Source organism: Ictalurus punctatus, chromosome 4, assembly GCF_001660625.3.
Source record: "Ictalurus punctatus breed USDA103 chromosome 4, Coco_2.0, whole genome shotgun sequence".
In the NCBI taxonomy this organism is placed as follows: domain Eukaryota; kingdom Metazoa; phylum Chordata; class Actinopteri; order Siluriformes; family Ictaluridae; genus Ictalurus; species Ictalurus punctatus.
In genome coordinates, this window is record NC_071284.1 from 476,819 (window position 1) to 504,636 (window position 27,818).

At 40.8% G+C, this 27,818-nt stretch overlaps 3 protein-coding genes across 14 annotated transcripts; 2 read left to right on the forward strand and 1 right to left on the reverse strand.

Moving 5' to 3' along the window:
* Positions 1 to 8,873, forward strand: LOC108264047 (myosin heavy chain, muscle). Of its 3 annotated transcripts, XM_053677775.1 has the most exons (16): positions 4 to 318; positions 671 to 741; positions 2,557 to 2,682; positions 3,257 to 3,427; positions 3,635 to 3,697; positions 3,870 to 4,019; positions 4,226 to 4,288; positions 4,462 to 4,632; positions 4,809 to 4,901; positions 5,096 to 5,266; positions 5,474 to 5,536; positions 5,711 to 5,881; positions 6,127 to 6,297; positions 6,475 to 6,567; positions 6,766 to 6,936; positions 7,160 to 8,554. In XM_053677775.1, exons 1-16 carry the CDS (start codon positions 153 to 155, stop codon positions 7,211 to 7,213), a joined length of 1,968 nt encoding a protein of 655 aa, XP_053533750.1. In that variant the 5' UTR covers positions 4 to 152; the 3' UTR covers positions 7,214 to 8,554. The 3 variants fall into 3 exon arrangements, with proteins under 3 accessions (XP_053533752.1, XP_053533751.1, XP_053533750.1); XM_053677776.1 differs by lacking the exon at positions 5,711 to 5,881 and having other exon boundaries at positions 3 to 318; positions 7,160 to 8,872; XM_053677777.1 differs by lacking the exons at positions 4,226 to 4,288; positions 4,462 to 4,632 and having other exon boundaries at positions 1 to 318; positions 7,160 to 8,873.
* Positions 6,790 to 23,659, reverse strand: terb1 (telomere repeat binding bouquet formation protein 1). 8 transcript variants are annotated; one of them, XM_053677772.1, is made up of 23 exons: positions 23,525 to 23,659; positions 23,161 to 23,208; positions 22,477 to 22,587; positions 22,263 to 22,394; positions 22,052 to 22,180; positions 21,638 to 21,698; positions 21,161 to 21,258; positions 20,587 to 20,715; positions 20,315 to 20,467; positions 20,102 to 20,233; positions 19,879 to 20,004; positions 19,695 to 19,798; positions 19,387 to 19,590; positions 18,911 to 19,215; positions 18,113 to 18,177; positions 17,852 to 17,947; positions 16,717 to 16,986; positions 16,525 to 16,566; positions 15,289 to 15,356; positions 14,780 to 14,937; positions 14,424 to 14,508; positions 10,271 to 10,338; positions 6,790 to 6,927 (listed from the first exon to the last, which is right to left on the reverse strand). In XM_053677772.1, the coding sequence occupies exons 2-21, from the start codon at positions 23,168 to 23,170 to the stop codon at positions 14,436 to 14,438; spliced, it is 2,466 nt and encodes an 821-aa protein (XP_053533747.1). In that variant the 5' UTR covers positions 23,171 to 23,208; positions 23,525 to 23,659; the 3' UTR covers positions 6,790 to 6,927; positions 10,271 to 10,338; positions 14,424 to 14,435. The 8 variants fall into 8 exon arrangements, with proteins under 8 accessions (XP_053533747.1, XP_053533748.1, XP_017320956.1 ...); XM_053677773.1 differs by lacking the exon at positions 23,525 to 23,659 and adding an exon at positions 23,432 to 23,494; XM_017465467.3 differs by lacking the exon at positions 23,525 to 23,659 and having other exon boundaries at positions 22,263 to 22,391; positions 23,161 to 23,425.
* On the forward strand, positions 21,160 to 27,614 carry pdp2 (putative pyruvate dehydrogenase phosphatase isoenzyme 2). 3 transcript variants are annotated; one of them, XM_017465481.3, is made up of 2 exons: positions 21,160 to 21,299; positions 24,751 to 27,614. In XM_017465481.3, the coding sequence occupies exon 2, from the start codon at positions 24,787 to 24,789 to the stop codon at positions 26,374 to 26,376; it is 1,590 nt and encodes a 529-aa protein (XP_017320970.1). In that variant the 5' UTR covers positions 21,160 to 21,299; positions 24,751 to 24,786; the 3' UTR covers positions 26,377 to 27,614. The 3 variants fall into 3 exon arrangements, with proteins under 3 accessions (XP_017320970.1, XP_017320969.1, XP_017320972.1); XM_017465480.3 differs by lacking the exon at positions 21,160 to 21,299 and adding an exon at positions 23,743 to 23,840; XM_017465483.3 differs by lacking the exon at positions 21,160 to 21,299 and adding an exon at positions 23,888 to 23,912.
* Positions 27,615 to 27,818: the final 204 nt, after the last annotated feature.

The following is a 27,818-nucleotide window of genomic DNA, read 5'->3' on the forward strand; positions in this document are numbered from 1 at the left end:
GCCATGGTGCTTTACCACGACGTGTCTTGCTTCTGTGACGTCACAGAACATCTCGGTTTATGAGAGAGAAAAAGAACTTTGAGCTTTAAGATATTCACTGAACTTTGTGCGATTAAGGTGATTATTGTGGTTGTTCTGATCAAGAGAGAAAAATGAATAAGTTTTTGAGTGCACTTGGCGCTGGTGTCGTGGACGTTCCTCTGCGCCCCCTGCTGTACACGGCCGGAGCTGCAGCCACCGCAGCCGGCATTTATTATCATGTGAAACGAGGCGATGGAAAGAAAACATCATCATCAGACCCCGAGGTCACAACTGAAGGTACAACTATTCCTCAGTCGTGCTGCTGTAACCATGCAGTGCTCAGTTTACTTCTGTCCTTTAAAATAAATTAATTTAGTAGATTTGTTCAGTCCTTCATCATCTAAGAGGCTTTAGTCCTATTTTGGCTTCATGAATGTGTAATAAAATCTGTCTGTTCTTAGCCTTAGCTCACATTAGACATGTACATACTGACCATCAGTAAAGTGTTTTTATTCCAGAGGCCAGTGAGAAAGTGGGAATACTTATGTTGTAGAGCTTCACCAGGATCAGAAGTGGAAAATACTGCTGTTCTGGACTTCAAAACATCGATAATAGATGATGTCTGATGGCTTTTTATTATTTTATTTAGACCCAGTGTGTGACCGGGCCACGGAACCGGCTCTGCTCCAACTCACAGAGGTTCCTCAGGACCAGCTCATGGTAAGTTTCTTCTGCTCCTGACTTTGGTTGTGGGGAAAATCCAAAAATCCAGTTTTCCATTATATGAACTAGGGCTGCAACTAACAAATATTTTCATAATCGATTAGTTGGCCGATTATTTTTCCAATTAATCGGATGGGAGGGCAAACTTTCAGTACCATTTTTTTTCGTATATTTAAAATAAAATCCACAAACTTGTTACAAATATAAACTTCAGACTAAAACTTTACACAACTGTTTGTCCAATTATATAAGACTGAAAAGAACCCAATACACACACACACACACACACCAGAATATATATTATTAATTTAGGACTGTAGTTTAATTAAGCGCTTTTTGTACATCCATAAAAATAATGCATAAATACTTATATATAATATAAACATATATATATATATATATATATATATATATATATATATATATATATATATATATATATATATATATATATATATATATGTGTGTGTGTTTAAAATTAATTAATTTTACAGTATTTATGCATTATTTTTATGGATGCACAAAAAGCACTGAATTAAACTCCAGTCCTAAATTAATAATAAAAACTCACTTTCACTGCACCGTGGGGTTTCTGTTCCTCTATGTCTTTAGGAATATTATTTTACTTGTGTTTACTTTTTATTATAATGTTTTAATGAGACATTACAGATCTTAATCGCATCTACATAGCGCGTTATCAGCAACGCGGCCTCGTTACTAACACATCACATCCGTTATAATAAACAACAGAATTTACACTGCAAGCACAAATACATCATATAATCACAATAAACTTAAATCAAACTAAACCTTTTAAGCAGCTTGCACCAGTTTCCCCGCCCCTTACACACAGTGGAGTATTTTGGATATAAACACAAGTTTGTGCTCGTGCATCACTGTTTGATCTCCCTCAGCACTGTTTGATCTCACTGTTTGAGCTCCTCTGCCTTAGAGGACTTGGAGGTTACACACTTTCTTCCTCAGTCATGTGACGATTTCTCCTCCGTCTGATGGAAGCTAGGTCATGTTGGGAATAAAAGGTAACGCTGACAGAAAGTAAACTGAAGAAAGTCATTATCGGTGACTCTGGGTGTCTGCTAATGCTAGCGTGCGTAAAGACGTCATGCGCCGTTGCCTAGGAAGCAGTTTATACTTCCGGTTAGTAAAAAAAATGCTAGTGTTATATTTGAGATGATATTACCTTTCTAAAATCCACACACTAGACGGTAGAGTACACAGTGCATAGTGTAAGTGTACAGTACTTCATTTGGGACACAACTTTAGTATTTACTCTCTGAAGCATGTTTTCGGAACTGAAGTAATGTAATGAGTAAATCTCCCCCGCGCCGCGCGCAGACCAACTCATCCATAATGACATTCCTTACAACGACTTTCATTATCAATTATTATTGATTTTATTTAGTAGTTGTTGCAGCTCTAATATGAACATATTAAATATGTGGATTACAGGGTTGGCAGTTACGAAATGAAGTTTTTACTCCAGTACTAGGCTAAGGACAGCAATAGCAGGCCTGATGTTCATTGATCGCACTATACTGTAGTCTGTATGACCCTTTAGATCGGTGGTTCTCAACCAGGGGGGCGTGGAGAGATGGGAAGGGGGGCACAATTTTTTTCTAGAAAAAAACAGACAGGGCATCATTTGGGTACTCTGTGTATTTTATTGCTTTTTAAATAGAATGTGCATATATAGTTTAGCCTGCCTTTTATCTAGCCATCAGTGCAGACCAGTGTTCCCAACTTAGTGCTACAGACTCCTAAAGCCAAAAATATTTGCACTGTGAATTTCAGGACACTGTGACTGAGGCTGAGGAGAAGACTCAGAAGCTTCTGGTGTCCAATACTCAGCTGCAGGAGAGAGTGAGGGAGCTGGAGGAACTGCTCTGTGAGGCACGCAGAGATGACATGAAAAGCAAGGTACGTGAGATACGCCTCTGATTAAAAAGTACCTTTCAAAATAATATGAGCACCGTATGATGGGAATGAGCGAGAAGAGGACATATCTGTACACTGGAGTTTGATGCAGTGAGTTTGAGCAGTGATGCTGGCGATTAGATTAGATTAGATTAGATGGGAGGCTAAAATCTCATCTCTATCACAAACACAGCAATGAACCTGTTAGGGATCATAGTTATGTAATGTATTATATGATGAGGTTTATTATTTATTATCATGTTTATTATTATTGTTATCATCATGGTATAATAAGAATGATGTTGGGCCAACTTGCAGATGTGATCATTGAGTGCTCGATTTTTAACCTCTGTTGCCCCATGGCTGTGTTTTAGGTGTGTGAGAGAGAGAGAGTGAGAGAGAGAGTGAGAGAGAGAGTGAGAGAGAGAGTGAGAGAGAGAGTGAGAGAGAGAGTGAGAGAGAGAGTGAGAGAGAGTGTATAGTCACATTTTGGGAAAATTATTTTTTGCCTCCAAACTACAAAAGTGTGTGTAGAAGTAAATAAATCCAATAAGCTTTCATTGTTGTACTTTTTCAGGCCTCCCTGACTGAAGCGGTGGAGAAACACCAGAAGGCTGAGGAGACCATCACTCAGCTGCAGATGGAGAAGGCTGACCTGACCAACCAGGTGGAGACACAGCGAGGAAAAATGCAGGACGTGGAGAAGCTGCTGTCTGAGACTCACAGGATGTTTGATGATCTAATGAATGTAAGTGAGAAAAGTCTTACATTAAGCAGCTCCTTTAGAAGTACGAGGACTTTTTCATGTTTCTGCTGCATGGAGTTTCATTTAAATAAAATTAAAATAGTATTTTCAAGTTATTAGATGTTTTATTAATGAACAGAAATGGCCCATTGCAGATGTGAACATTAAGCACTCGAGTTTGAACATCTGTTGCCCCATGTGTGTGTTTAGGAGTATCAGATGAAGAACGATGAGATGAAAAAGCGTCTGATAGACGCAGAGGAGATACTGAAGGTAAACTTTCCTTCTCATGAAAATACAACTGCTATTGTGAACTGTGTGTGTGTGTGTGTGTGTGTGTGTGTGTGTGTGTGTGTGTGCTTGTTTACTCACATTTTTGAAAAGTATCTGAAAGTATGTGTAGAAGTAAATAAATCCAATAAGCTTTAATTGATGTATTTTTTAGTTCTCCATGACTGAGGCTGAGGAGTCCATCACTCAGCTGCAGATGGAGAAGGCTGACCTGACCAACCAGGTGGAGACACTGCAAGAGACAGTGCAGTACTTGGGGAACCTCCTCAATGAGACTCACAGGTGCTCTGATGATCTAATGAATGTAAGTGAGAAAAGTCTTACATTAAGCAGCTCCTTTAGAAGTACGAGGACTTTTTCATGTTTCTGCTGCATTGAGTTTCATTTAAATAAAATTAAAATAGTATTTTCAAGTTGTTAGATTTTTATTAATGAACAGAAATGGCCCATTGCAGATGTGAACATTAAGCACTCGAGTTTGAACATCTGTTGCCCCATGTGTGTGTTTAGGAGTATCAGATGAAGAACGATGAGACGGAGAAGCGTCTGATAGACGCAGAGGAGATACTGAAGGTAAACTTTCCTTCTCATGAAAATACGACTGCTATTGTGAACTGTGTGTGTGTGTGTGTGTGTGTGTGTGTGTGTGTGTGTGTGCTTGTTTACTCACATTTTAAGAAAACCTGTCTGAAAGTGTGTGTAGAAGTAAATAAATCCAATAAGCTTTCATTGTTGTACTTTTTCAGGCCTCCCTGACTGAAGTGGAGAAGAAACACCAGAAGGCTGAGGAGACCATCACTCTGCTGCAGGTGGAGAAGGCTGACCTGAAAGATCATGTGAAGACACTGCAAGGAAGAGTGCAGGACATGGGGAACCTGCTCACTGAGACTGACAGAGAGTGTGACATGCTAATGAATGTAAGTGAGAAAAGTCTTACATTAAGCCGCTCCTTTAGAAATAATATGAGGAATTTTTCATGTTTCTGCTGCATTGAAGTTGTTAGATTTTTATTAATGAACAGAAATGGCCCATTGCAGATGTGAACATTAAGCACTCGAGTTTGAACATCTGTTGCCCCATGTGTGTGTGTTAGGAGTGTGAGTGTGAGCGAGAGGCTTACAGCAACCTCAAGTCCGAGTACGAGGAGATGAAGGAGACTCTCATCAACAAGGAGGAGATACTGAAGGTAAACTTTTCTTCTCATGAAACTATGACTGCTATTGTGAGCTTTGTGTGTGTGTGTGTGTGTGTGTGTGTGTGTGTGTGTGTGTGTGTGTGTGTACAGGCACATTTTGGGGAAATTATTTTTTGCCTCCAAACTACAAAAGTGTGTGTAGAAGTAAATAAAGCCAATAAACCTTATTTGTTGTACCTTTTCAGGCCTCCCTGACTGAAGCGGAGGAGAAACACCAGAAGGCTGAGGAGACCATCACTCTGCTGCAGGTGGAGAAGGCTGACCTGACCACCCAGGTGGAGACACTGCAAGAGACAGTGCAGGACTTGGAGACCCTGCTGTCTGAGACTCACATCTGGGCTGCTGCTCTAATGAATGTAAGTGAGAAAAGTCTTACATTAAGCAGCTCCTTTAGAAGTACGAGGACTTTTTCATGTTTCTGCTGCATGGAGTTTCATTTAAATAAAATTAAAATAGTATTTTCAAGTTGTTAGATGTTTTATTAATGAACAGAAATGGCCCATTGCAGATGTGAACATTAAGCACTCGAGTTTGAACATCTGTTGCCCCATGTGTGTGTTTAGGAGTATCAGATGAAGAACGATGAGATGAAAAAGCGTCTGATAGACGCAGAGGAGATACTGAAGGTAAACTTTCCTTCTCATGAAAATACGACTGCTTTTGTGAACTCTGTGTGTGTGTGTGTGTGTGTGTGTGTGTGTGTGTGTGTGTGCTTGCTTACTCACATTTTTAAATAACTGTCTGAAAGTGTGTGTAGAAGTAAATAAATCCAATAAGCTTTCATTGTTGTACTTTTTCAGGCCTCCCTGACTGAAGCAGTGGAGAAACACCACAAGGCTGAGGAGACCATCACTCAGCTGCAGATGGAGAAGGCTGACCTGACCAACCAGGTGGAGACACTGCAAGAGACAGTGCAGGACATGGAGAACCTGCTGTCTGAGACTCACAGGATGTTTGATGATCTAATGAATGTATGTGTGAAAAGTCTTACATTAAGCAGCGTCTGTAGAAACACACACACACATACACACACACACACACACACAAACAATATACAACAGCAGTCATAGTTTCAGGAAAAGGTACATTTTGTCCTTTCCCCCAATACATTTTAGACTATTCTCATGAGGTAATGAGTCCGTTTTTAAACCTGTCTGAAAGTGTGTGTAGAATAAATAAATCAATCCAATAAGCTTTCATTGTTGTACCTTTTCAGGCCTCCCTGACTGAAGCGGTGGAGAAACACCAGAAGGCTGAGGAGTCCATCACTCAGCTGCAGATGGAGAAGGCTGACCTGACCAACCAGGTGGAGACACTGCAAGAGACAGTGCAGTACTTGGGGAACCTCCTCAATGAGACTCACGGGTGCTCTGATGATCTAATGAATGTAAGTGAGAAAAAGTCTTACATTAAGCCGCTCCTTTAGAAATAATATGAGGAATTTTTCATGTTTCTGCTGCATTGAAGTTGTTAGATTTTTATTAATGAACAGAAATGGCCCATTGCAGATGTGAACATTAAGCACTCGAGTTTGAACATCTGTTGCCCCATGTGTGTGTGTTAGGAGTGTGAGTGTGAGCGAGAGGCTTACAGCAACCTCAAGTCCGAGTACGAGGAGATGAAGGAGACTCTCATCAACAAGGAGGAGATACTGAAGGTAAACTTTTCTTCTCATGAAACTATGACTGCTATTGTGAGCTTTGTGTGTGTGTGTGTGTGTGTGTGTGTGTGTGTGTGTGTGTGTGTGTGTGTGTGTACAGGCACATTTTGGGAAAATTATTTTTTGCCTCCAAACTACAAAAGTGTGTGTAGAAGTAAATAAAGCCAATAAACCTTATTTGTTGTACCTTTTCAGGCCTCCCTGACTGAAGCGGAGGAGAAACACCAGAAGGCTGAGGAGACCATCACTCAGCTGCAGGTGGAGAAGGCTGACCTGACCACCCAGGTGGAGAGACTGCGAGAGACAGTGCAGTACTTGGGGAACCTGTTCACTGAGGCTCAGATGGAGTGTGATGAGCTAAGAGATGTAAGCAAGATAAAAAATCTTGCATTTAGCAGCTCCTTTAGTAATAATATGAGGACTTTTCATGTTTATGCTGCAGGATGAGGTTCATTTAACCAAAATAAAAGTTGTATTTTCAAGTTTTAACTGAATAGAAGTGACCCATTGCAGATGTAAACATTAATCACTCAGCTTTGAACATTTTTTCAGTCACGTGTGTGTTTTCATACATTAAATCTGTCTCTAGATTTTTTCACAGAAACATGGCGTAACTTTTAGATCCCAGGAGGCAAGTGTTTGAGACAGAAGACAGTGAGAACAGAAATGGATCCTCAGCAGAATCAACATGACGGGGGAATGAGGGGTGAAAATAAGAACGTAACATAACTTACAGTTTCTTACGATCGCTATGACAATTTTAAAAATACTTTTAACAATTTTCATAAACTCTTAACGCACCGACACACCCACAACACACAACTGGCAAAACGGTTCATTACATGCTCGAGATCACACTGTAAACTAAACTCCAACGCTAATTCTCAAAATACAATAATACACTAACACATTACACTATGTCTACCAAAACACTGCAAACACGTCTGAAAATCAAATCATCTTCTTATCTGCCTGGCTTTCTGCGTTTGGCCACATGTTCTCATCCACGTCACACCTGATCCAGGAGGGACATTTGGTGTCCCTGTGTTTAGCTAGAGTCCGAGAAATGGGTGTTACGCCGATTGCTGCAACGTTCCCAAAGACGAGGTTGTCCTCTACAACTCTGTCCTTCTGTTTCATTTCATTGTCAGCAGTCACCATGTGGACAATAGCAAGTTCCTGTTCTTCATTTAGTAGGTAGACATTGAATCCTTAGAGAGACAGAATGCCGGTTTAGAACATGATGTTACCTGTTCTGACGTACAGCGTGAAAGCATTGGTCAATTTGGCAGTAAAAATGCATTGTTTTGGTCTCGATTGAGCTCGTGTGTAAAAGAAGCATTTTAAATTTGTGTGAACTATATGCATTTTGTGTCAAAGCAACAAGAAATGTGTTAATTGTACAGCCTACACAGACGGGTGTTGTGCTAATTGTGGGTGGGTGTAGGGGCGGCTGTGGATCAGGTGGTAGAGCGGGGTGTACACTAATCGTAGGGTTGGCGGTTCGATTTCCGGCCCAAATGACACCACATGCCGAAGTGTCCTTGGGCAAGACACTGAACCCCAAGTGCCTTGCATAGCAGCTCTGCTACCATTGTGTGTGTGTGTGTGTGTGTGTGTGAGAGAGAGGGTGAATGAGACACAGTATAAAGCGCTTTGGATAAAAGCGCTATATAAGTGCAGACCATTTACCGTTTAACTGTGTTAAGAGTTTAGGAAAATTGTTAAAAGCATTGAACAAATGGTCATAATGGTAAAGACCTGGAATCAGATCAGTACGGTTCATACTGTTGAATTTATCACTTTTTTTCACCCTTTATCGCATTTTTCACCCTTCGTACGTCATAAGCTACAAGAAAAAATACAACCAAGAAATCAACACAAAGACTTTGACAATCCCACAGAAAGAAATATGTGTATTTAAGAAAAATGTTTGTTTTTAGATGTGAATAATAAATGAATGAATAAATGTTTTTGTCTGGACCAGTTCATATCATCTCTCTCCATAGAGACGAATTATTTTCTTTCTTCACTAATTGCTCTTCCATGAGTACTTTTTAGTCACTCCTTGCTGCATTTAGCAATGACTTGTCCTTCAAAAGGACTGAAGGTCGGCACAGGACAGGCCGAAGTCGAGTGAGATCAGGAGCTCGGTCCTCATGAGCTCCATAGAGCACTGGTTATGGACATCACTCCAGTAATTTGCCATCTTGGAGAAGATTCTCTCCACAAAACCCTGCTGAGACCAGTACACTCAGGATGTAGGAGATGATTGACAGCATATTTGGGAAATACAGCCCTCCATTCATCCACTTGGCAGCCACATATGCACGCTTTAATTGAAGAGACCTATACGAACTTGAAGAGCTTACGTAATCAGTAGAAAAATGAACCATTAACTGTTTGATGTCACAGAGATTAGTATTGCTGGACAAAACATGCCTACCACTCCGTAACCCACATATGTGCTCTATTTAGCCAAAAGTGCTAGTTTTGCTCAGCCAGTGGACCAGTTTCACACTTCCAGGTAAACAAAAGCTGCACAAACAAAATAAAGTAACGATGAGACAGTTTACTCTATCCAAAGCCAAGATTCGTAAATAAACTCGCAGAAAAGAGAACGACAAAATGACTAAAACACCATTCCCAAGGCAAGACTGCAGAGTTCATTTCTGCGACGCAAAATCCTTTGGTGTTATATGTTTACACCTGAGGCTAGCTAAATTTGATTTTGTTATACTGTACACCCCTGTAGGGCGCACGGGGGCTTAGTGGTTAGACGGCACACGCACGTACACACACACTGCTTCACTATTGCAGTTCTCCAGTTTTATTATATAAATCTATAATTTAATCACATAAAACACTAACACATCAACCTTAAAGATTATGCTTCAGTGAGTGAATTATATACAGCATATATATTATATAATGTTATGAAGTTTTTTAAAATATATATAAATAAAGATTTCATTTAATTATGAAACTTAAAAAAAGTAAACACGCTTCCTAATGTACTGAATTGAACAGATCAGTGTGGAGTAATAACACTGCACCATGTCATTCATGATCTCATTTAATGTTCTGTGAAGGTTTAGTAAGAAGTATTGGTGCTGTGTAAAGGGAAGGGTGTATCTCTCATCAGAACCAGAGGAAGAGGAGAGGAGAAGGGAGGAGAGAGGGGGAGAGAAGGAGAGAGGAGAAGAGGGGAGGGGAGGAGAGGAGAGGAGAAGAGAGAGGAGAGAAGAGGGGAGGGGAGGAGAGGAAAGTAGAAGAGAGAATAGAAGATGAGAGGTGAAGACAGAAGAGGGGAGGAGAGGAGAGAGGAGAGGGGAGGAGAGGAGAGAGGAGAGGAGAGAGAAGAGAGGAGGAGAAGGGAGAAGAGGGGAGGAGAGGAGAGGAGAGAGAAGAGAGGAGGAGAGAGAAGAGGAGAGGGGAGGAGAGGAGAGGAGAGTACCGGAGAGCTCCGCCTCCTCGCGCTCAGTCTCTCCATTACACACACCGAGAGTTACCGGAAATTTCTGCTCAGGGTGAAAAGGTGAGTAAATGTGGGGTAAAACGGGGTAATTGTGAATGCTGGTTCATTGGAGATGCTGTTAAAGGTGTGTGTGTGTGAGAGAGAGAGAGAGAGAGAGAGAGAGAGAGCTGGGAGAGAGTGTGTTAGAATATTAAACTGTAAATGAATAGTAAAGAGAGTTACCGTAAGAGTGTTGTGTGCGTTGGGTCATGTGCTGGATCTCCGCTTCTCTTTGTCCTCATCCTGTTTCACTAAAGACGAAAATACACAGTTTAACTTCTAACCAAAATCCATCACACTTTTATCTGAGAACATCATCCCTCTGTTCTTATGCATGAACATACTGTAGACTTTAATACTGCCACTTCTTTTAGATGTTCGTGCTCACTGACCAAAAGAACTCAACATTATAGACAGAACCAGTAAAATGTTCCTGTGTTGTCCCTCTGGGGAACCCGTAAAGATTCTGTGTATGAGAGTGTGGTGTAAATAAAGACTCTTTAACCTATGAATTAATTATCATTTGTGAGTGTTCAGAAAAGATTCCAAGAATAACCCATTAAGTAGGCTAAGAACCGTAATTAAAAAAAAAAACCTTAAAGAACCATTTTATTTAAGCATGTACCTTCTGACAAGTTCTGAATATTAAGAAGGTTCTGTGTAAAACCCTACAACGGAGTGCTTTACTATCAGAAAGAGTTCCAAATCAGACCCTTTCTGGGAAAATAAGAACCCTTAATTACCCAATAATCCATTCAATAGCCCTTGTTTCTAGGAGTGTGTGTATTAATAGGAAAGCACTCTGTTGTTGTAGGGTTTTAACAGAACCTTTAACGGTTCCTTCAGAGAATTTTTTAAGTGTCCATTTTTAGAAAAAACAAAACAAAGGTTCTTTAAATGTCTTCCGTGGTTCTTTAAGTGTTAATGAAGGGTTCTTAACTTCCTAATTCTACTCAACTCATTCTGATAAGAAAACACCCTGTTATAGGGTTCTACATGAAACTTTTAACGTTTGCTCAGAGGAACAACCAAAAGTGAACTTTTATATTTTATACAACATTTCACACTAACACCACTTGCGCTAATAGAGGATTTTTTGGATGTTCCTGGACATTTTCTAGTCTCTTTACGTTTATTCATTTTGGCAGATGTTTTTATCCAAAGTGACATATAATTGAGACACAATCCAATCCTGTGGATGAGAGATCAAACACTGGAGCTCTGACAGTCCTGGGATTTGAACTTACAACCTTCTGATTACAGGCTCAGATCCTTCACGACTCACAGTGGAGCTCTAACACTTTGCTCAACAAGCAGAACCAGAGGAGAGGCTCAAACTTTAATTAAATTAAATGAATTTGCATTACATTTTAATTATGTAATCAAAACAACTTGGACAACACAACCTGCGGGTTTTGGAAACGAGGGCATTTAAATGTAATACTTTTCCAAAACTGTACAATTTTAAAATTAAACATGGCAAATCTCTGTTCGTGGATAATCATTCACCCACTCTCTACTTCCTGTAACTCCAAGACAGGGAATGGATGTGTGTTTATTCTGATCCGGTTGCCAAGGTCACTTCCTGTTGGCTGCGTTGTTCAGAAAACTTTTAGAGCACAAACTTATTTCTTCTTCCTGGGTCAAAGTCCTGTTTGGACTCTGAGTCACAAAGGACATTGGTGGTACACTGGTTAAAGTGGACGGAAGGTTGTGGGGTCCAATCCCAGATATCTGATGTTTTGCTGCTCAGTAAGAAGATTAATCCTTAAAGCACAGCTGTGCTTGGATTGTATATTCTGGATAAAAGCTTCTGCCAATGGAAAATGCAACATTGTGGGATTTCTTTAGTATGCTTGCTCCAGTTTTTGTTATAACCATGAATGCGCTTATTGAACAAATCTGACGTTTCAGCAGTTTTATATTGTTTATAGTCCAAGTGCTGAGTCTGTGTATTGGCACACATGGCCTGTGGTGTATAAAGCAATCGCTTCTCCAAACCGGTCAGATGTGTAATAACCAAAATTCACTTGAGGTGTGATGTTTTCCAGTGAAAGGAATGGGAGCGAAGCAAAGTCGGAGGAAGAGTGATGGAGCTGGGGCTCCTTCTGACCAGAAACGTGATGATCCTGAGGCTGAGGTTGAAACCACACCTGCAGAAGTGGATATCACATCCAGAGATTTTACTGCACAAGCTGCTGTTAGTGAAGAACCTGAAGATGTTCTAAACAAAAGCATGGAGACAGTGGAAGCCAATATGGCATCTGTCAATGTGGAGGATCCGACAGAGATGGTGGCTGCGGTTCCAGACCCTCAAGCCAAGCATGACTCACTGACGGGTTTGTCCCAAGAGGCTTCAACCAAAATTGAGCTTTCCATACCCGAATCTCCAGCAGACCCCGCCCCCGTCCCATGTGAGCCTTTAATCACAGAGGACCTGAGTATCCCAGAAGCTCCGGAACATGGTGCAGAAGCCACAGTTGGAGATGTTGAAGCTTTAGCAAAGGAGAATAAAGAGAATTCTGGTCAGGAGGCATCTGAGACTGAGGAGCTGTTCGTGTGTGTGAATCAGGATGATGCATAGTCACCAGATGAACCTCTGAACTGAGAAAGTCTTGAACCCACAACCTTGTACTTTGACCCATTGGTTGCCCTGGGAGATGTGGAGCAGGGGGCGAATGTGACTGTCAGCACGGTCAATGAACTTTATAAACCATGTCATTGTGTACTGATAGAAAACAACTGGTAGAAGGATAATGAGTACAAACAGTGAAGAGAGAGCAATTAATAAATCATGAGGTTATTGATTTAAGTGTTAATAATACAAATATATTCTCTGCAAAGCAGTTATAGTGTTACAGGCCTGAATGAGCACTGGATGTAAAACACAAACTCAAGAGGAAAACAAACCGCAATCCTCAAACGTGTAATCCGCTTTATATATTATTTCGACCAGCAACTACTGTTTCTGGAAAAGTTGCAAAATTGAATTAAACCCAGTGGAGTAAATCATCTCCGAGTGTATTTTTATAAACTACATTCAACAATCCCATGACTGAGCTGTTTCAGGAAACGTGTGGAACAAAGCCAAGGATATCTGGGAAAGATGTGGAGTCTCAGTGGACAGAAAAAGAAAAAAAAACACACTTATTCAGACAGAATGTAATGAGATTTCCATGTACTGCATCAAGATTCCATTTCCTCTTTAGAACACGTATACCTACACTATATAGCCAAAAGTATGCACACACACATGTTGAACATCTCATTCCAGATTTATTCCCCGTTTGCTGCTATAAGAACCTCCTCCACTCTTCTGCGACGGCTTTTCACTAGATTTTGGGGCGTGGCTGTGGGGATTTGTGAGTGTGATTTTGGGGCGTGGCTTTGGGGATTAGTGATCATTCAGCTACAAGAGCGTTAGTGAGGTTGAAGTCAGGTGCTGATGTTGATGTGAGGAGACTCCAGTTCCAGTTCATCCCAAAGGTGTTCAGTGAGGTTGAGGTCAGGGCTCTGTGCAGGACACTCGAGTTCTTCTACCTTCTTCTAACCTTCACACACCACGTGTTCACAATGACATATGGGTGTGGTGGTCAGGTGTCCACAGTCTTATGGCTGTATAATGAATGTTTTCTCAGATGAACACACAGAGGGAAGGACAGAATATTTTATCCAGGGACATGGTTGTACGGTCCAATTTCAATCCAGTGTACATCTGGCTCTTAACATCACAGAGATTCTAAAAATCGTTACTCGACTTGATGTGTTTAAATTACAGATACATAAATGCACACTAAGACTTTAAGCGGAGCCAACCAAGCCGTAGAGTATACGGAGACACACTAATTAAGGGTGTAACACAGAACACAATTGGGTAACACACCAATAAGACAGTGGAGGGGCGGTGCCAGGACTAGAAAAGAAACAAAAGCACATGGTGTGAACTCAAAAGGACACTGGGGCAGCGCTGGTCATGCTGGGAAATCTGCAGCACTCAGACAGTTTATTACTTTCTTCTCTCGTCGAGTGTATGAGCCTCTCTCTTTCGGAGGATGTGTGACAGTAAAGAGCTAACATAAGAGCTTTTTATGCTAATGAACTACATGGAATACCATTTGTAGGAGTCCGTTTGGACCACAAGAGCAGTCCGGCTACACAAGGTCTTATTTCATGAATTTATAAAGATTGAGATTTGCATAAGTTTTAATATAATAACTAATATCCAGTAATTTATTCAACACTAATAATAAATAAACACTTCATAAGGAATATCCACTGCTTTCTGCATTAAAGGCTAGACTGCTGTTTACACATGAACAGTACAGGCTGTACAGACCACGCTGTCTCTTTAGTGAACTCTTTGTTCAGCAGATTCCTGTGTTATGAGGTCTGGGGACGGCGCGGAGCCCTGCTGTAGCTTTCTGAAAAGAAGAAGAAAAAAAAAACAACACACACACACACACACAAAAAAAAGAGGGAAAGATAATTACATGTTTTCTTATTCCACTTATTCCATATTTCTATCCTTTCCTGCTAAGCACTGAAGCCATCAAGCGGAAAACTACAGTCAGGGTTCAAAGTTTTTTCTTTTGATCACTCACTCATTATGGGACAAAAATATACAGATGCTTTGATCCTATTACTATACTGTGAATGATACTAATATAAAATGTGCTGATCAGTGGGTCTCACCTATATTTCTTGGCCAGGTCTACATTTGTGCGTCCCTGCTGGAAGGGATACGCCCACAGTATAGTGTTCCAGGAGTGACCAAAACGTCTCACACCCTCACTGAGGTACTTTATCTCCTCTCCAGAATAGTATTTCCTGTCACTCTGCCTAGCTGAGGACTGGAACCAGAGTTACTCTTACACAGATCTGCATTTACATCTCATTTAGTATTAGAATATATTAACAGAATGAACATTAACAGCAGCTCCACTGTGTTCATATCACATAAACCATAGAAAGGTAAACAATTGTGGCTTCAGTGGCTTATCTGGGATCTTTAACAAGCAAGACCAAACCCTTAATGGCCTCTGTTCACCGTGCATGCTCACTACATAGGGTGGAAAATAACCACATTTACATAGAACCTATGTAGGTAATTCACTAACAGCTCAACAGAATCACACATGACCGTCACATCACACACGAGTCCAAGTTCTCATCGGCCTGAAACTGGGAGCTATATCTCTTACACTCTGCATTCCATCACCGCCCCCTGGTTTTTGGAGATCGGACACATGTCTGTTTTGCATATCTGAGCCTGAAGAGGAGAAGACAAAACAGAATTACCATACAAGCATTTTTTGGGCTTGTACACCCATACTGTACTTAAAATACAAGGATTTTGCACACTATTTGTCCCCATTACACCCTTTGCCTGTACGGGCAAACTGCTCAGCACATCAGGCCTTGGGTATTACTTTGACAACAGAATGTCTGTACTTTTCCCAAATCATCATTTAATGACTCTTCAGACATGGGATTGCCGTTTTAAAATTCCACACTTTTTCAGACCTGCGACAATACCGTGCAAACATACGTATACTGCTCTGTAAATTTTAAGAAAGTGAATTCACGTAAAAATGTTCAGGCAAAAACAAGAAGAAGAAGAAAAAAAAGAAGACCCCTTGGACAAGGACAAGACTGTAACGCAGGGGTTCCCAAAATACTGTCACCTGATTTAGAAATGGGGTCATGAAAGAAACTCTTATTTCCTATCTCCTATTTTGTTTCATTAATTTATTATACAAATTAACATTAGAAACATTGAAGATAGGTGCTGTGGACTAAATTAATAGCGTACATGATATTGTAGTTTTTTCACTATAATGACATGCTGCAGTATTGTAGTTCAGCAACAAAAACAGACAAATTACCTTGTCCCTCTACCTCCACTAAACAAACTAGCGTCGTGTCTCAATCACATACCAACTGTACAGTATGCACTATTCTAGACCTTCATTGAGCACTAACACAACAGTGTTTCCTATTAGCTAAACCTCTCACGTAGCCTTCAAACCTAAACCTGTTTTGTGTAACACTTCTGAATTTGAGATGCAGCTCATGACAACCATCAAGATGATAGCGGAAAGTGTTTAAAGTACATGAAACCTCAAAACATTTTACTGTTGCACGTTGAAACCTGATGGACAGAGACATTTTGGCGCTGATGTGCATCTAGCGATGCTGCTTTTTAATCTTCTTGATGTAAATAAGATACGCAGCGAGTCTGTGAATAATGCCACCCATGTTACCGCTGCTCCAAAGACTATACAGCATAACACAGAGGATTTAGGGAAGTTTGTGAATTATACTGTTTCCAGATCCACTCTACAGTAAGCCAACTCACTGTCAACATCATAACTAGATAAATCTTCAAAATATGAATAAAAGGAATCAGTTCAAAAAGAAAAACAAACGTAACTTGCCCTGTGTCTCACCCGATCTCTTCAGCGGAGTGAGTGTTATCACTACAGAGCAGGATATTGAGAGAAAGAAGAAGAAAAAGTTGTGAGAAGGAAATGAGCACAGACAGCTCAAGAAAATTTATTTATAATTACATTAAATTATTTTCTGGGAAAATGCACAAAAGGCTTTTTCTCCCTAAACTACACTCTTACACCTCATGGCGTCTCTGTGGTTCGGTCTGTTTGTGTGACCCTCTCTTTCTTTCATTATGTGTTTGGAGACCGTTTCTGAAGAACACGGGTCTCTGACCCCATGATCACGTGTGTGATCACGACCGTGCGTGACCCCACTGATACGCAGGCTTCTCTTCAGACGATCCTCAGCTCTCTGCAGCACCAGGTGGAACTCGCACCGACTTTTACAGCTGCGCAGGACCACGCCCACTGTCCTGCTGTTCACCTCATCCATCCCGCTCACACACCCTGGCAAAAAAAAAACAAAAACAAAAAAAACAGACAGACTTGATCCACATGTAATCACACAAATTCTAAATATGAACAGAATGAGATGTCAGAAATTCAAAAAAGCAGCACTGAAAAAAACTGTTTAAATGTTTCGAGTGCTGCATAATTTGCATTTTCTTTTGAAAAATGTTGGAAATATGCATGAAATTATTCAAAACATTTGGACAGAAACCTTCCATACCGTGCTTCCTCGAGGACATGGGGCATCGAGGGACAACATTAGTGCAAGATTGAACAATTTTAGGAGGTTATTTCTTAAAGCCAAGTGTTTGATGTTACTCTCTATTAAAAAGGTTAATTGCAGACTTCCTGCCCTTTATAGGGAATCGCTTCCAAGTAGAATATAACCAAAGTTCAGATTTTAAGGACTTTATGAAAACAGCATAAGAGTAATTCAACACCTAAACACACAAAAATCCTAGATCTAGTCACATTTCCAGCTTGGCAAACAGGTTTTTACTTCAATCTGATTCCCCCAGTATAATAATATCAAAGTAAAGACGCTGGGTTGCAGCTACTGGGTGATAGGATTGTGAACCTTACATGCTTCTTCCCCAAACTGTTACCACAAAGTCGGAAGCACATAATTATATAGATTGTGTATAGAATGTGACACTATAACTATCCAAACGATAAAAATTGTACCTATAAATAAATACTTTAGCGGTCTTTCTCCTCAGCTCGCAAAACGATGCAGTCTAACTCTCTCGAAAGACCAAATGTCGATTTTCCCAGGACCTCTCTAATACATCAGGAATGTTTTATCTACGTTTTCCATTTCTGGATTTTCTGATTGGTTAATACTGACAGTAAGACCACACACCTGCACAGCGTAGCTTGCTGGGCTTAGAGGCAGCCGGAGTGAACAGAATCCTCTCAATCTCACTATCCAGGAGCTCAGAGCACACAGACAGCTCATCTGAGCAGAGCAAACAACACTGAACATCAGTGTACTGTACCACCTCAGAGAAACACTACTCTTCAGTTCATGTCACAATTTTACAGAGATCTGATTTAAGATCGGAGTCTGATGATTTCTCAGATTGTGACAGAGTTGAAAGGTTTTATACAGACTGGCTTGTACCCTCAGAGCCAAACGGAGCCTGCTGGTGTCTCTTCATGGGAGCAGGATGTTTGAAAACATCTGGGCTGAAACCCAACAAAAACAGAGCAAAAACATATCAGTGCAGTGATGAAGAGCGTGAAGGAGAACGTGAGGAAAGCAGAATCAAAGACACAGTGACTCTTTAAAGTTATATAAATGTGATTAGAAAAAAGGCTGACTTAAATACGACCCAATAAATCGGTTATTAAAATATCATAGACTCTTATTTACGTATGAGATTATAAACATTACTGATACGTCTCTGAGCTCTATGCTCGATCATGTAGTTCACTTCCTCATTATGTGCTGTTTTTATTCAGAAAACTTAAGAAATATGGGTTAAGAAATTAATTAAGAAATAAGGATTCTGTACTGCATTTTTAATTTCCTTGAACTCAAAGGAAGTTCAGGCTCTTGGAGTGTGTGATGTAACGCACTGGGATTGGTTATGACCTAACACACTGGGAGGGGTTTAATGTTATGACGTAACGTACTGGGAGGGGTTTAGGGTTATGATGTAACATTCTGGGACGGGTTTAGGGTTCTGACGTAACGTATTGGGACAGGTTTAGGGTTATGATGTAGTAACGTATTGGGAGAGGTTTAAGGTTTAAAGAGCTTTCTTAAACATAGGTCAGTCTGAATATTCTAGTTAGAAGAATAAATGTCTATAATTAAGTAATAATTTTGACTGAAAATACTGGTTACTCCTGAAGTAGCAAGTGTTTTTTAAAAAAGCAGCTAAATTTTAGTTGTTTAAGTGTAATATGGTCCTACCTGCATACATCTTGGTCTTTTGCCCCCGGTAGTTTGGTGTGTGTGGCACTGTCAAAGTTTTCATCTCCCAGGTCGTCTGTGCTTCTGTCTCTGTTGAGGTTTGTTGCACTTGTTTCACCTCTCTCCATTTCTTCCATCCCTCTGTTTTTCATCCCACTCTCTCTTCTCATTAGCTGCTCCCTCTTCTGTTCTGCTACACTACTTCCCAACACATTCTCAGCCATTCGCTGCTGTTCTCCATTTCTTCTTTGGAAATGATTCACCGACTTATCAAAGTCTTTAACAATCTGTCTCCGAACATGCTGCTGCAAACACACAGAGTTTTAAACACTATTTTAAATCTGGTTTAATGCTGAATGTGTAGTATATTCATGTACCATATATATTATATAATTTTAGACAAATTAAGACTTGGACACTCAGTGATAATTAACTTTTACACAGTACACTCAATTTTACAGGTGATAGACATGCACCATTGGCTGCTGGTTTCCCAGCCCCTGCACTGTGACTGGCTGAGGTGGACATTGTGTAGGTGGTGTGAAGTTCTGTGGAATGTCCTCTCTCCTTGACTCTCCGTTTCGACCGCTGCCCTTTCGCACCACCGAGTCTTCCCACAATTCCTCTCTGCATTCTGTGATCTGAGCTGAAGAATTTTCTACACCCTTTCCCAAATTATCCTGAGAACCTCACACACACATACCAACCAAATAACTTTCTCCAACAATATCATCAAGCATTGTCAACATCTCTCTCACTCACACACACACACACACACACACACCAGCTGTGATCTTTCTAGCTGCTGAATTCTCTGCCCGATCTCCCAGGCTGACTGACGGTGTCTCTGTAGATCAGACTCCACACTCTGACCTGCTATAGATCCAGCTGGAGACAGAGAGACACCCATGAATGATTTGGAGAATAATGACGGAGGTGGATCTCTCTTAAGCAGGATAACAACTCACTGAGTTTTTGACATGTCTGCAGTACAAAGGTAGCTGCCTTTCTGACTTCCTCATCGTTCGCGTCGATCAGGAGAGAGATGACCAGAGGCAGTCCTCCTCCCCGCAACAACTCAACTTGATGCTCCACTACACAGAGACCAGACAAGAAATAAAACAAATATTAACCCCTAGTTGTTCAGTATCCTGTATAACAAAAGACAATAGATGCTGAGTAGACTCTCACCGCATGCGTCAGTGCAGCACCCGAGCGTCAACACCACGGCCAGCTGGTCTCGTGGACTAAGGTTTGGGCTGGACAGCAAAAGCAGGAGGTGTGGAACCAACATCAGTTCAGACAGAACCGGTGCTAAGGCCTCTGAGAAAGACAAACACACCACACATTTAAAGTTATACCCCAGTACTTTTTAACACAAACTCTATCTATAGTGTGTGTTACCGTTGTCAGTGATGCATGCAGACAGTGTTCTGGTAATCATGGCAGCGAGCTTACAGGCTTCAGGATTCTCCCTGCACTGAGTAACTGCACTGGACAAAGTGTCTGAGAGAGTAAGCAGTCCTCCAACAGATGCAAAATATTCCTGAACACATGCTGGAGGATTAACACACACACACACACACACACACACACACACACACACACGAGTTACCACTACAGAGGACACTTACACAGCATTAAATCATGCTCTACTGCTCCTCCTCGTCACTCACAGTTATTAGCCACAGTCATGCTGATGAAGGAGCAGATGGGTTGAGCCAGCTCCACCCTGAACATGGATACCTGCTGGAGCCACACTTTGACCAGAGGCAACACACACATGCATGCACACTGGTTCTCCTCTGCAAGAGAAATGGACAAACAGAGAAAAAAAAAATCAATAAATCACGAACCCTGTACATCTGCGGGAAATGTAATGTTTTGATGTGTTTAACACATCGTGTTTTCATGTCCATACATTATTTCATTTCTTAAGGTAATGGTTTTCAGCCGGAGGAGCTTTCACTTGCCTAGTGAATGAAGTTATGATTAGTCCTCCCTGGCGATTGCAGTTCACCTTGTAAACCACTTAACATTACCTTTAAAATCGCATACAGTAGATTCTCAAAGTCGTAAACAAATGTTGCAGCATGTACATCAAAATTCCTGATTTTCCTTCTAATCAGAATGAATCTCAAACCCTATTGGCTGTTACTGAGATAAACCCCGGCCCGGCTTGTTTTACTGCGTTGTTTCGATTTCAACCGTAGTTTTCATAGAAAAACTTGTGTGTGTACGTGTGTGTACCGTTTTGGGGGTTGTTGACACAGCCACAGAGAGCACTGGACACTGAGGTCCACAGCTGCAGCAGCTCATTAGTTCCTTCAGCCATGGGATAAGTACTCCTGACAACACAGTGTGAGACAGAACACACACTGATCACTGCGTGAGTATATTTAGAAGGCGTGTGTGTAGTCTATCATCTGACAGACTTAATTCACAGAGGATTTTTCACTGAAATAATAATAATAATTTTCAACAGTAGGGCTGAAATAATACATGTACTTATTCTGTTCAGCATTAAATTCACTATTATTTAACTCAGTTACACAAATAATCGAGTAACAAAAAAGATTTAATGCTCTTTATCATTTTAAATCAAGAGACTATTCTTCCATTTAAAGCCTATGTCAATACTGAATTTTGTTTACATTTACATAGAATTTTTTAATCATGATTACTCTATAAAACATTTTCACTTAAAGCAGTATAAAGTTTATGCACCTGAATAAGTTGAGCAGGACATCAATACACCTAGAAGTCCTAACAAAGCTCTGTCCCTGTTCTAAAACGTAAAAAAAGTACATTTTCACGAATCACAGTAATGTATAGAGGCAGGCATAATATGGGAAAAATCTATTTAGAGTTTATTAACAAGGTATTAAGTCATCCTGTCTGATTAAAACAACCAGAGTCTGATGAACAACCAGAGTCTGATGAAAGGTCTGTTTTCAAGCCTTTTTGTCCAAATTGTGTTCGGCTTTGTTAATAAATCTTAAGGGTCATCATGAAAAGGAATTTGTGTTAGAGGGAACAGAATAAACGTCCACTTTTTCGAGTGTTCTGGAAATTAGTGCCGTGATATTTTCCAGGATCTTACACGTGACTGTGTGTGATGCAATCAGAAGTAAATCTTACTGTTGTTGGAGACTAATACACAAAGCAAGTACACGGCCACTCTCTTCAGTGTGAGGGACTCTTCCTGTTCCATGCAGTCGGCCAAGCCACAGAACATCTCCTCTCTGCACAGGCTCTGCTTACAGCTCTCTAAAAACCAGACATGCAGCTCAGGGTTAGGGAGTGTTAGAGAGTGCGACATTTCCATCTTAATAAAATGTGAAATACACACCGTTAACTTCAGCCAGAGAGCTGAGCGTGAATAGAGCCGTCTCTTTAACCTCAGAGTAATCGCTGGCCCTGGAGAGGTTATAGATGAACGTCACACCTCCAATCTCTCCGAGGAACTCTATATTCTGACCTGCTGAACACAGACGAACCAACACTCACTATGTGTGTGTGTGAGCGTAATACTGTGTGAAATTCAGAGTGTGTGTAAAACTGACAGTTCTGTTGGCAGATTGAGACGACGGTGAGTAAAGCTTGTTTCTGAGATGCTGGACATTTCATCTGGTACTTCAGACACTCCAGTAATAAGCGCAGATCGGTCCTGTTGGCTGTAAAGAGTTATGTAAGGTCATGAAACTAAACGAGATATACAGTGAGTAGAGTATAAGTAATGAAAGAGGAGCTTGGGAAACCATGTAAGTGCACTGATCTCGTTGCAATCATGTGATTATAAAACAATAAATAAATTTAATTAAATGGACCACTGCCAGTTTAGATGATAGTTTCCCAAATTGGTTCCTTTATGGGTCACTTTTAAACTAAACAGTGAGTACCTCTTCCATGTTTTATTTATAAAAAAAATAAAATAAATAATAATAAAAAAAAATGGTGAGGGGCATCCTAGCTCTTTTTTTTTTTCCCGCTGAGTCAGATATTTTGTTTCAGCTCACCAATAAGAGTCGATTCTTTTGGCTCCCAAACTATTGGTTCCACAGTTTGTGATATTTTGACAGGTATTATTGTTCTTTGCGAAACTATGACTGAAACTGGTTTGTGAAATCTTAATCTACATTCTAATAAACTAGGAGGAAAAATAAACCCCAAACAATTCATATATGCAAGTCGGCTCAAAGATTCGACTCTTTCAGGAGAATTATATTTCTCTTAAATTAATAACTTACCGTTTAACATTGTGAAAACAGCTGGTTTATGTTTCTGTGTGAAAATAACTACAAAAAAAGTCATTAAGGTCACTGCAATTTCAACAACGGTTTTAATCACAGTTCGAATCAAACTGAAATCGAATAGCTAATTCGCCTAGAAATTTCGTTTGTTATACGTTTCTCTTAACGTTATGTGTAGCTATAAAATACACTCTTAGATATAACCAAGATGTAGCTAAGACACACAATTTAAATTGCATTAACTAATTTTAAATAAACTTATAACAACCATTCTAAAAGCGTCTGTGTAAATCGTTGAGTAGATTAATGCTAACTAGCTAGCTCGCATGAAAATAGCTTGTTAGTGATAGCTTTACCTCACCTGTTTTGCCGCCACTGCGTCACGTCACGCGCCTAAAAAAATGACTAAAGGACAGAAACATGGCTTCTATCATCTAAATGACACTCGAAGCGAAAATATATATGCGATTAAAAATATTTTGGCTCACTACCGTCGGTTTAAAATGATTTAACTCGATAAAGGGCCTTCATTAAAGTATAAAAGTAAAAATGGTACAGCACTACATTACCCAGAATGCTCCTTTAACAGCGCTGCGCAAGTACGCATGCGCAGCAAGACTAACCCGGAGAGGTGTAACACAGAAACCAGTTCTTTAACTATTCGTTCATTTTGACAGGTAGTCTAATACTTTTTTAATGTCTTGCTTGGTTTTCTAAAACTATTTCCAAACGATTTAAACGACACCAATGTGAGTAATTTGAAAAAAAAAAAAAAAGCAGAATATTTTGATTAAATGGCTTCTGGAGCTAGTTAGCTTGTTGGATAATGGTTAGCCAAGTAATGTAATGTGTGCGGCGTGTTGGGTTAAGGGTTACAAGCCTATTAGTAATATTATTAATATATACATAAATTGTATTTTCCTTATGGTTTACATAGAAAATATGTGCGGTTAATAATCTACAGTAAATAAACAAGCCTAAGCCTCGTACACACAAGGAACTAATAACTATTGTAGTAATCGACTAGTACACAGCAACGGAGAATTAATCAATTTCTCTTAAAAATCCTGTATAATATTGCGCTTTCACGCGATAGCGAGATAAAATACTAATCAGACATGTATTACAATTAAACATGACTTCTTTCTTTAATGGTGTGTTTGCGTTAATATTAAAGGGAAAGGCCGTAAATAATTATAGCCTGTAAAACAGAACGGAAGTACTTATATGGGCATGACGGAAAGCAGCGGAATCAGGTGCACATGCGCAGAAGTGAACGTAGATGCGTAGATGTTATCCAGGCTTTTTACACTTCATTTTCTGGCAGTGCATTATGCGGTATTCTGCAATATTTACGTTTAATAACAAAGTGTGAATAGAACTGAATTTAAAAAATAAATCTAAACGTCCTGTCATGAGTTAACCTCTGCGTCAGTGCTATGAGATTTAGCTTGATATCGATGTTATGATGTCATATCTCTAACTCCTACTCTAAAGTGTAAACACTAACACATGTAAAAGAATCATGAGGTGTTGTGGGTTCATGTTCGTTAATACTTGATGATTTATTATTTTTTATTCTTTCAGATGTAGGTGCATTAGACTCCACCCACTTTTACAGTGATGTCATCAAACATGTGCACACGCCTCCTGTTCCGGCTCGGCCAATCGAGTCGAGCGGTTTTCTCCACTGGTCTTCACGCTCGTCCCGACTGCCATTCCAGCACGAGGCTCGTTTGGGTGCGGTTCTGCTCATCTCGGGGAAGGAGGTCAGACCGGGACTCGAGTCAGGACAGAGAACATGGACTCTCTTCTGCTGGACGTGAGCTGAACTTCCAGCTGAGCCGGCTGCAGGTGGACGCCATGCTGCGTGGTAACGAGCAGTCTGTGCGAATTCCTGAGTTTGATGGACGTGGTGGTCTGAGTCCCGTGCTGAAGTTTGAGAGCAATCAGCTTGCTGCTAATTCTCCTCTGGAGGACAGACGCAGCAGCGCCACCTGCTTGCGGACACGGGGAATGCTGTTTGGAGTTTTTGACGGTCATGGCGGTCATGCGTGCGCTCAGGTGGTCAGTGAGCGTCTGCCTTATTATGTCGCCGTGGCGATGATGCCAGAGTCCAGCCTGGAGGATCTGGAGGCTTCGATGGAGACGTTACGGCCGGTACCGCCGATTCTGCAGTGGTACAAACACCACAATGACCACAACTACCGTGAGTCCGCTGCTCTGTATGTCAATCACTTGCGTGTCTTCTGGCAAGAGCTGCTCGCCAGCGAAGAGCACGGAGACGGGATGAAGCCTAGCGACGCCCTCAGCTATGCTTTCCAGCGCCTGGACGCGGATCTATCACTGGAGGCTCAGGTCCCGTTAGCGAGCGATCTAATGCGGAACACGGCGGTCCAGGCGGCTTTCGCAGGGTGCACGGCTTGTGTCGCTCATGTTGGACCCGAAGGCGTTTATGTAGCGAACGCTGGAGATTGTCGAGCCGTGCTCGGAGTTCAGGAAAGCGATGGGAGCTGGAGCGCGCTGCCTCTTACTCAGGATCACAATACGAGCAACTCGGTCGAAGTGGAGCGAGTGCTCTCTCAGCACCCGTCTAGCGAGCGGCAGACGGTTATGGTGGACGACAGGCTGCTCGGCGTGTTGATGCCGCTGCGAGCTTTTGGAGACGTTCGGTTTAAATGGAGCCGCGAGCTGCAGCAGAGCGTGTTAGAAAACGGAGGCTGTGATTCAGAGGCGCTGAATCTTTATCAATACACACCACCCAATTACCTCACGCCACCATACCTGGAGGCCACGCCCGAGGTCACTTATCACCGTCTGCGCCCGCAGGACCACTTCCTGATCCTGGCATCGGACGGTCTGTGGGACGAAATGGATAGTGAGGAGGCGGTCCGGCTGGTGGCGGAACATTTAACTGGCATCCACCTGCAGGCTCCGGTCTCGGCCAGTCAGCGCCAGCTCAGCCTGGGACAGATGCACCAGCTATTGCTGCAGCGCCAGGCCCGTGCCACGCCCGCACTCGACCTGAACGCAGCTACGCACCTGATTCGCCACGCTCTTGGGACAAATGAGTACGGAGAGATGGACCAGGAGAGACTGGCAGCCATGTTGGCACTCCCAGATGACCTGGCACGCATGTACCGCGATGACATCACCGTCACTGTAGTTTATTTCAACTCTAGTCTTAACAAAACCTCACGGAATAATTTGTGACAATTCTCTGTAAACAAACCTGTATCTCTGATAAACACTGAAGAAGAACAAACACTGAGACGTTCAGCCTGGTTTTGAGCACGATGAATGAAGTTATATGAAATTAAAGAATATGAAATTAAAACTTGAGACGTGTAGAGAATGAAGTTTTAATTGCATAATGGGAATGAAGACCAAAATTAGTGAGAGTTGAGATTCACAGCCCTGTATGTTGAGATTATTTTCTTGATACTTGCCTTTTTATCACATTTTCATGATATTATAACAATGAAGAAATGACGCACATTTTTAACAGTAAATGAACCTCTGCATCTCGTTAGTGAGTCGCTTCATCACGACGCCGCTTCCAGCGTGCTGCACGTGTGAAATTTGTTTACCCGCAGTTGCTCACAAGCTTCTCGGATTACCTGTTTTTTTTTAAAAGTGCCAGATTTTAATCTCAGGTTCATAAAAACTATGCAGAAAAACCCCACTGCCCTTGATAACAATATATTGTGGGTTAAATATCACATTGCGATGTAAGACTGTATAACTGATTATCAGCATGTGCCGAGTCCGAGTGTACATTTTATTTAATCCGTTAAACTTTTTACTTTAATTGTCAAGTGATCACATATTTCACACGTGTATATTAAATCCAGTCTTTCTTTCATACGTTTTCCTCTTGTGAACGCTTGTCAGTTTGGATGTACGTGTACCTGTTTTAAAGAAAAAAACTTTTGTTGAGTTTCTTCTTCCTTTTTCTTGTTTTGTGTTGCTGCTAATTTTCCAGTGGAACACACTACATACAGCGGATATGACATTATTAAGAAATGTTTACATGGTTCTGTATTCTCTAAATGTGTTTAATTACTCGTTTATGTTCAGTATAACTTGAACAATCTTTGTGTGTCTTCACCAATCTTTTTCTTTTTCATTTTAATTCTCTTTCGTCCACTGGATGTTTTCTATGACGCTGTTTTGATGTTGTACTTTAGTGGAAGCTCGATCTGTAAAACCCAGCTGTAAAACTCTGAGTTCAGGAGTAAAACGCTGGTTATGTGTTGGTCATTAGATACGGCACATAGTTATTATCCAGTTAGTATACGTCTTGTAGTTATTAACCAGGTCATGTTTTATGCTGTGAACTTAATTCTGTTTTTCCCCTGTTATTTATGACTGCATTTCCTTTTTGAAAAGTTAACCAGCCATAATGTATAAAGCCAGGAATAATTAAAGGGTATGAATAACATTTCAAATATTTATGACTGTGTCCTGTTATTGTTGTTGTTGTTGTTGTTATTATTATTATTATTATTATTATTATTATTATTATTATTATTTAATATTTTATTCACTATGCAAAGCTGCTTTACTGTGCAGGACAAATTAACCCTGACTGTGTTTGTGTGTGTGTGAGAGTGAGAGTCAGTGGCCATTTTAATTTCATTATGTACACCCAC

Excerpts from the sequence above, each read along its gene's own strand:
- LOC108264047 (XM_053677775.1), top strand. The coding sequence starts at position 153 with ATGAATAAGTTTTTGAGTGCACTTGGCGCTGGTGTCGTGGACGTTCCT. Across the intron at positions 3,428-3,634 it reads TGTTTGATGATCTAATGAAT|GAGTATCAGATGAAGAACGA; the intron begins GTAAGTGAGAAA and ends GTGTGTGTTTAG. Across the intron at positions 4,020-4,225 it reads GCTCTGATGATCTAATGAAT|GAGTATCAGATGAAGAACGA; the intron begins GTAAGTGAGAAA and ends GTGTGTGTTTAG.
- terb1 (XM_053677771.1), bottom strand. The coding sequence starts at position 23,224 with ATGACTTTTTTTGTAGTTATTTTCACACAGAAACATAAACCAGCTGTT. Across the intron at positions 19,591-19,694 it reads AGCTAGAAAGATCACAGCTG|GATAATTTGGGAAAGGGTGT; the intron begins GTGTGTGTGTGT and ends TGAGGTTCTCAG. Across the intron at positions 14,509-14,779 it reads GACCTGGCCAAGAAATATAG|AAAGCTACAGCAGGGCTCCG; the intron begins GTGAGACCCACT and ends TCTTCTTTTCAG.
- pdp2 (XM_017465481.3), top strand. The coding sequence starts at position 24,787 with ATGTCATCAAACATGTGCACACGCCTCCTGTTCCGGCTCGGCCAATCG.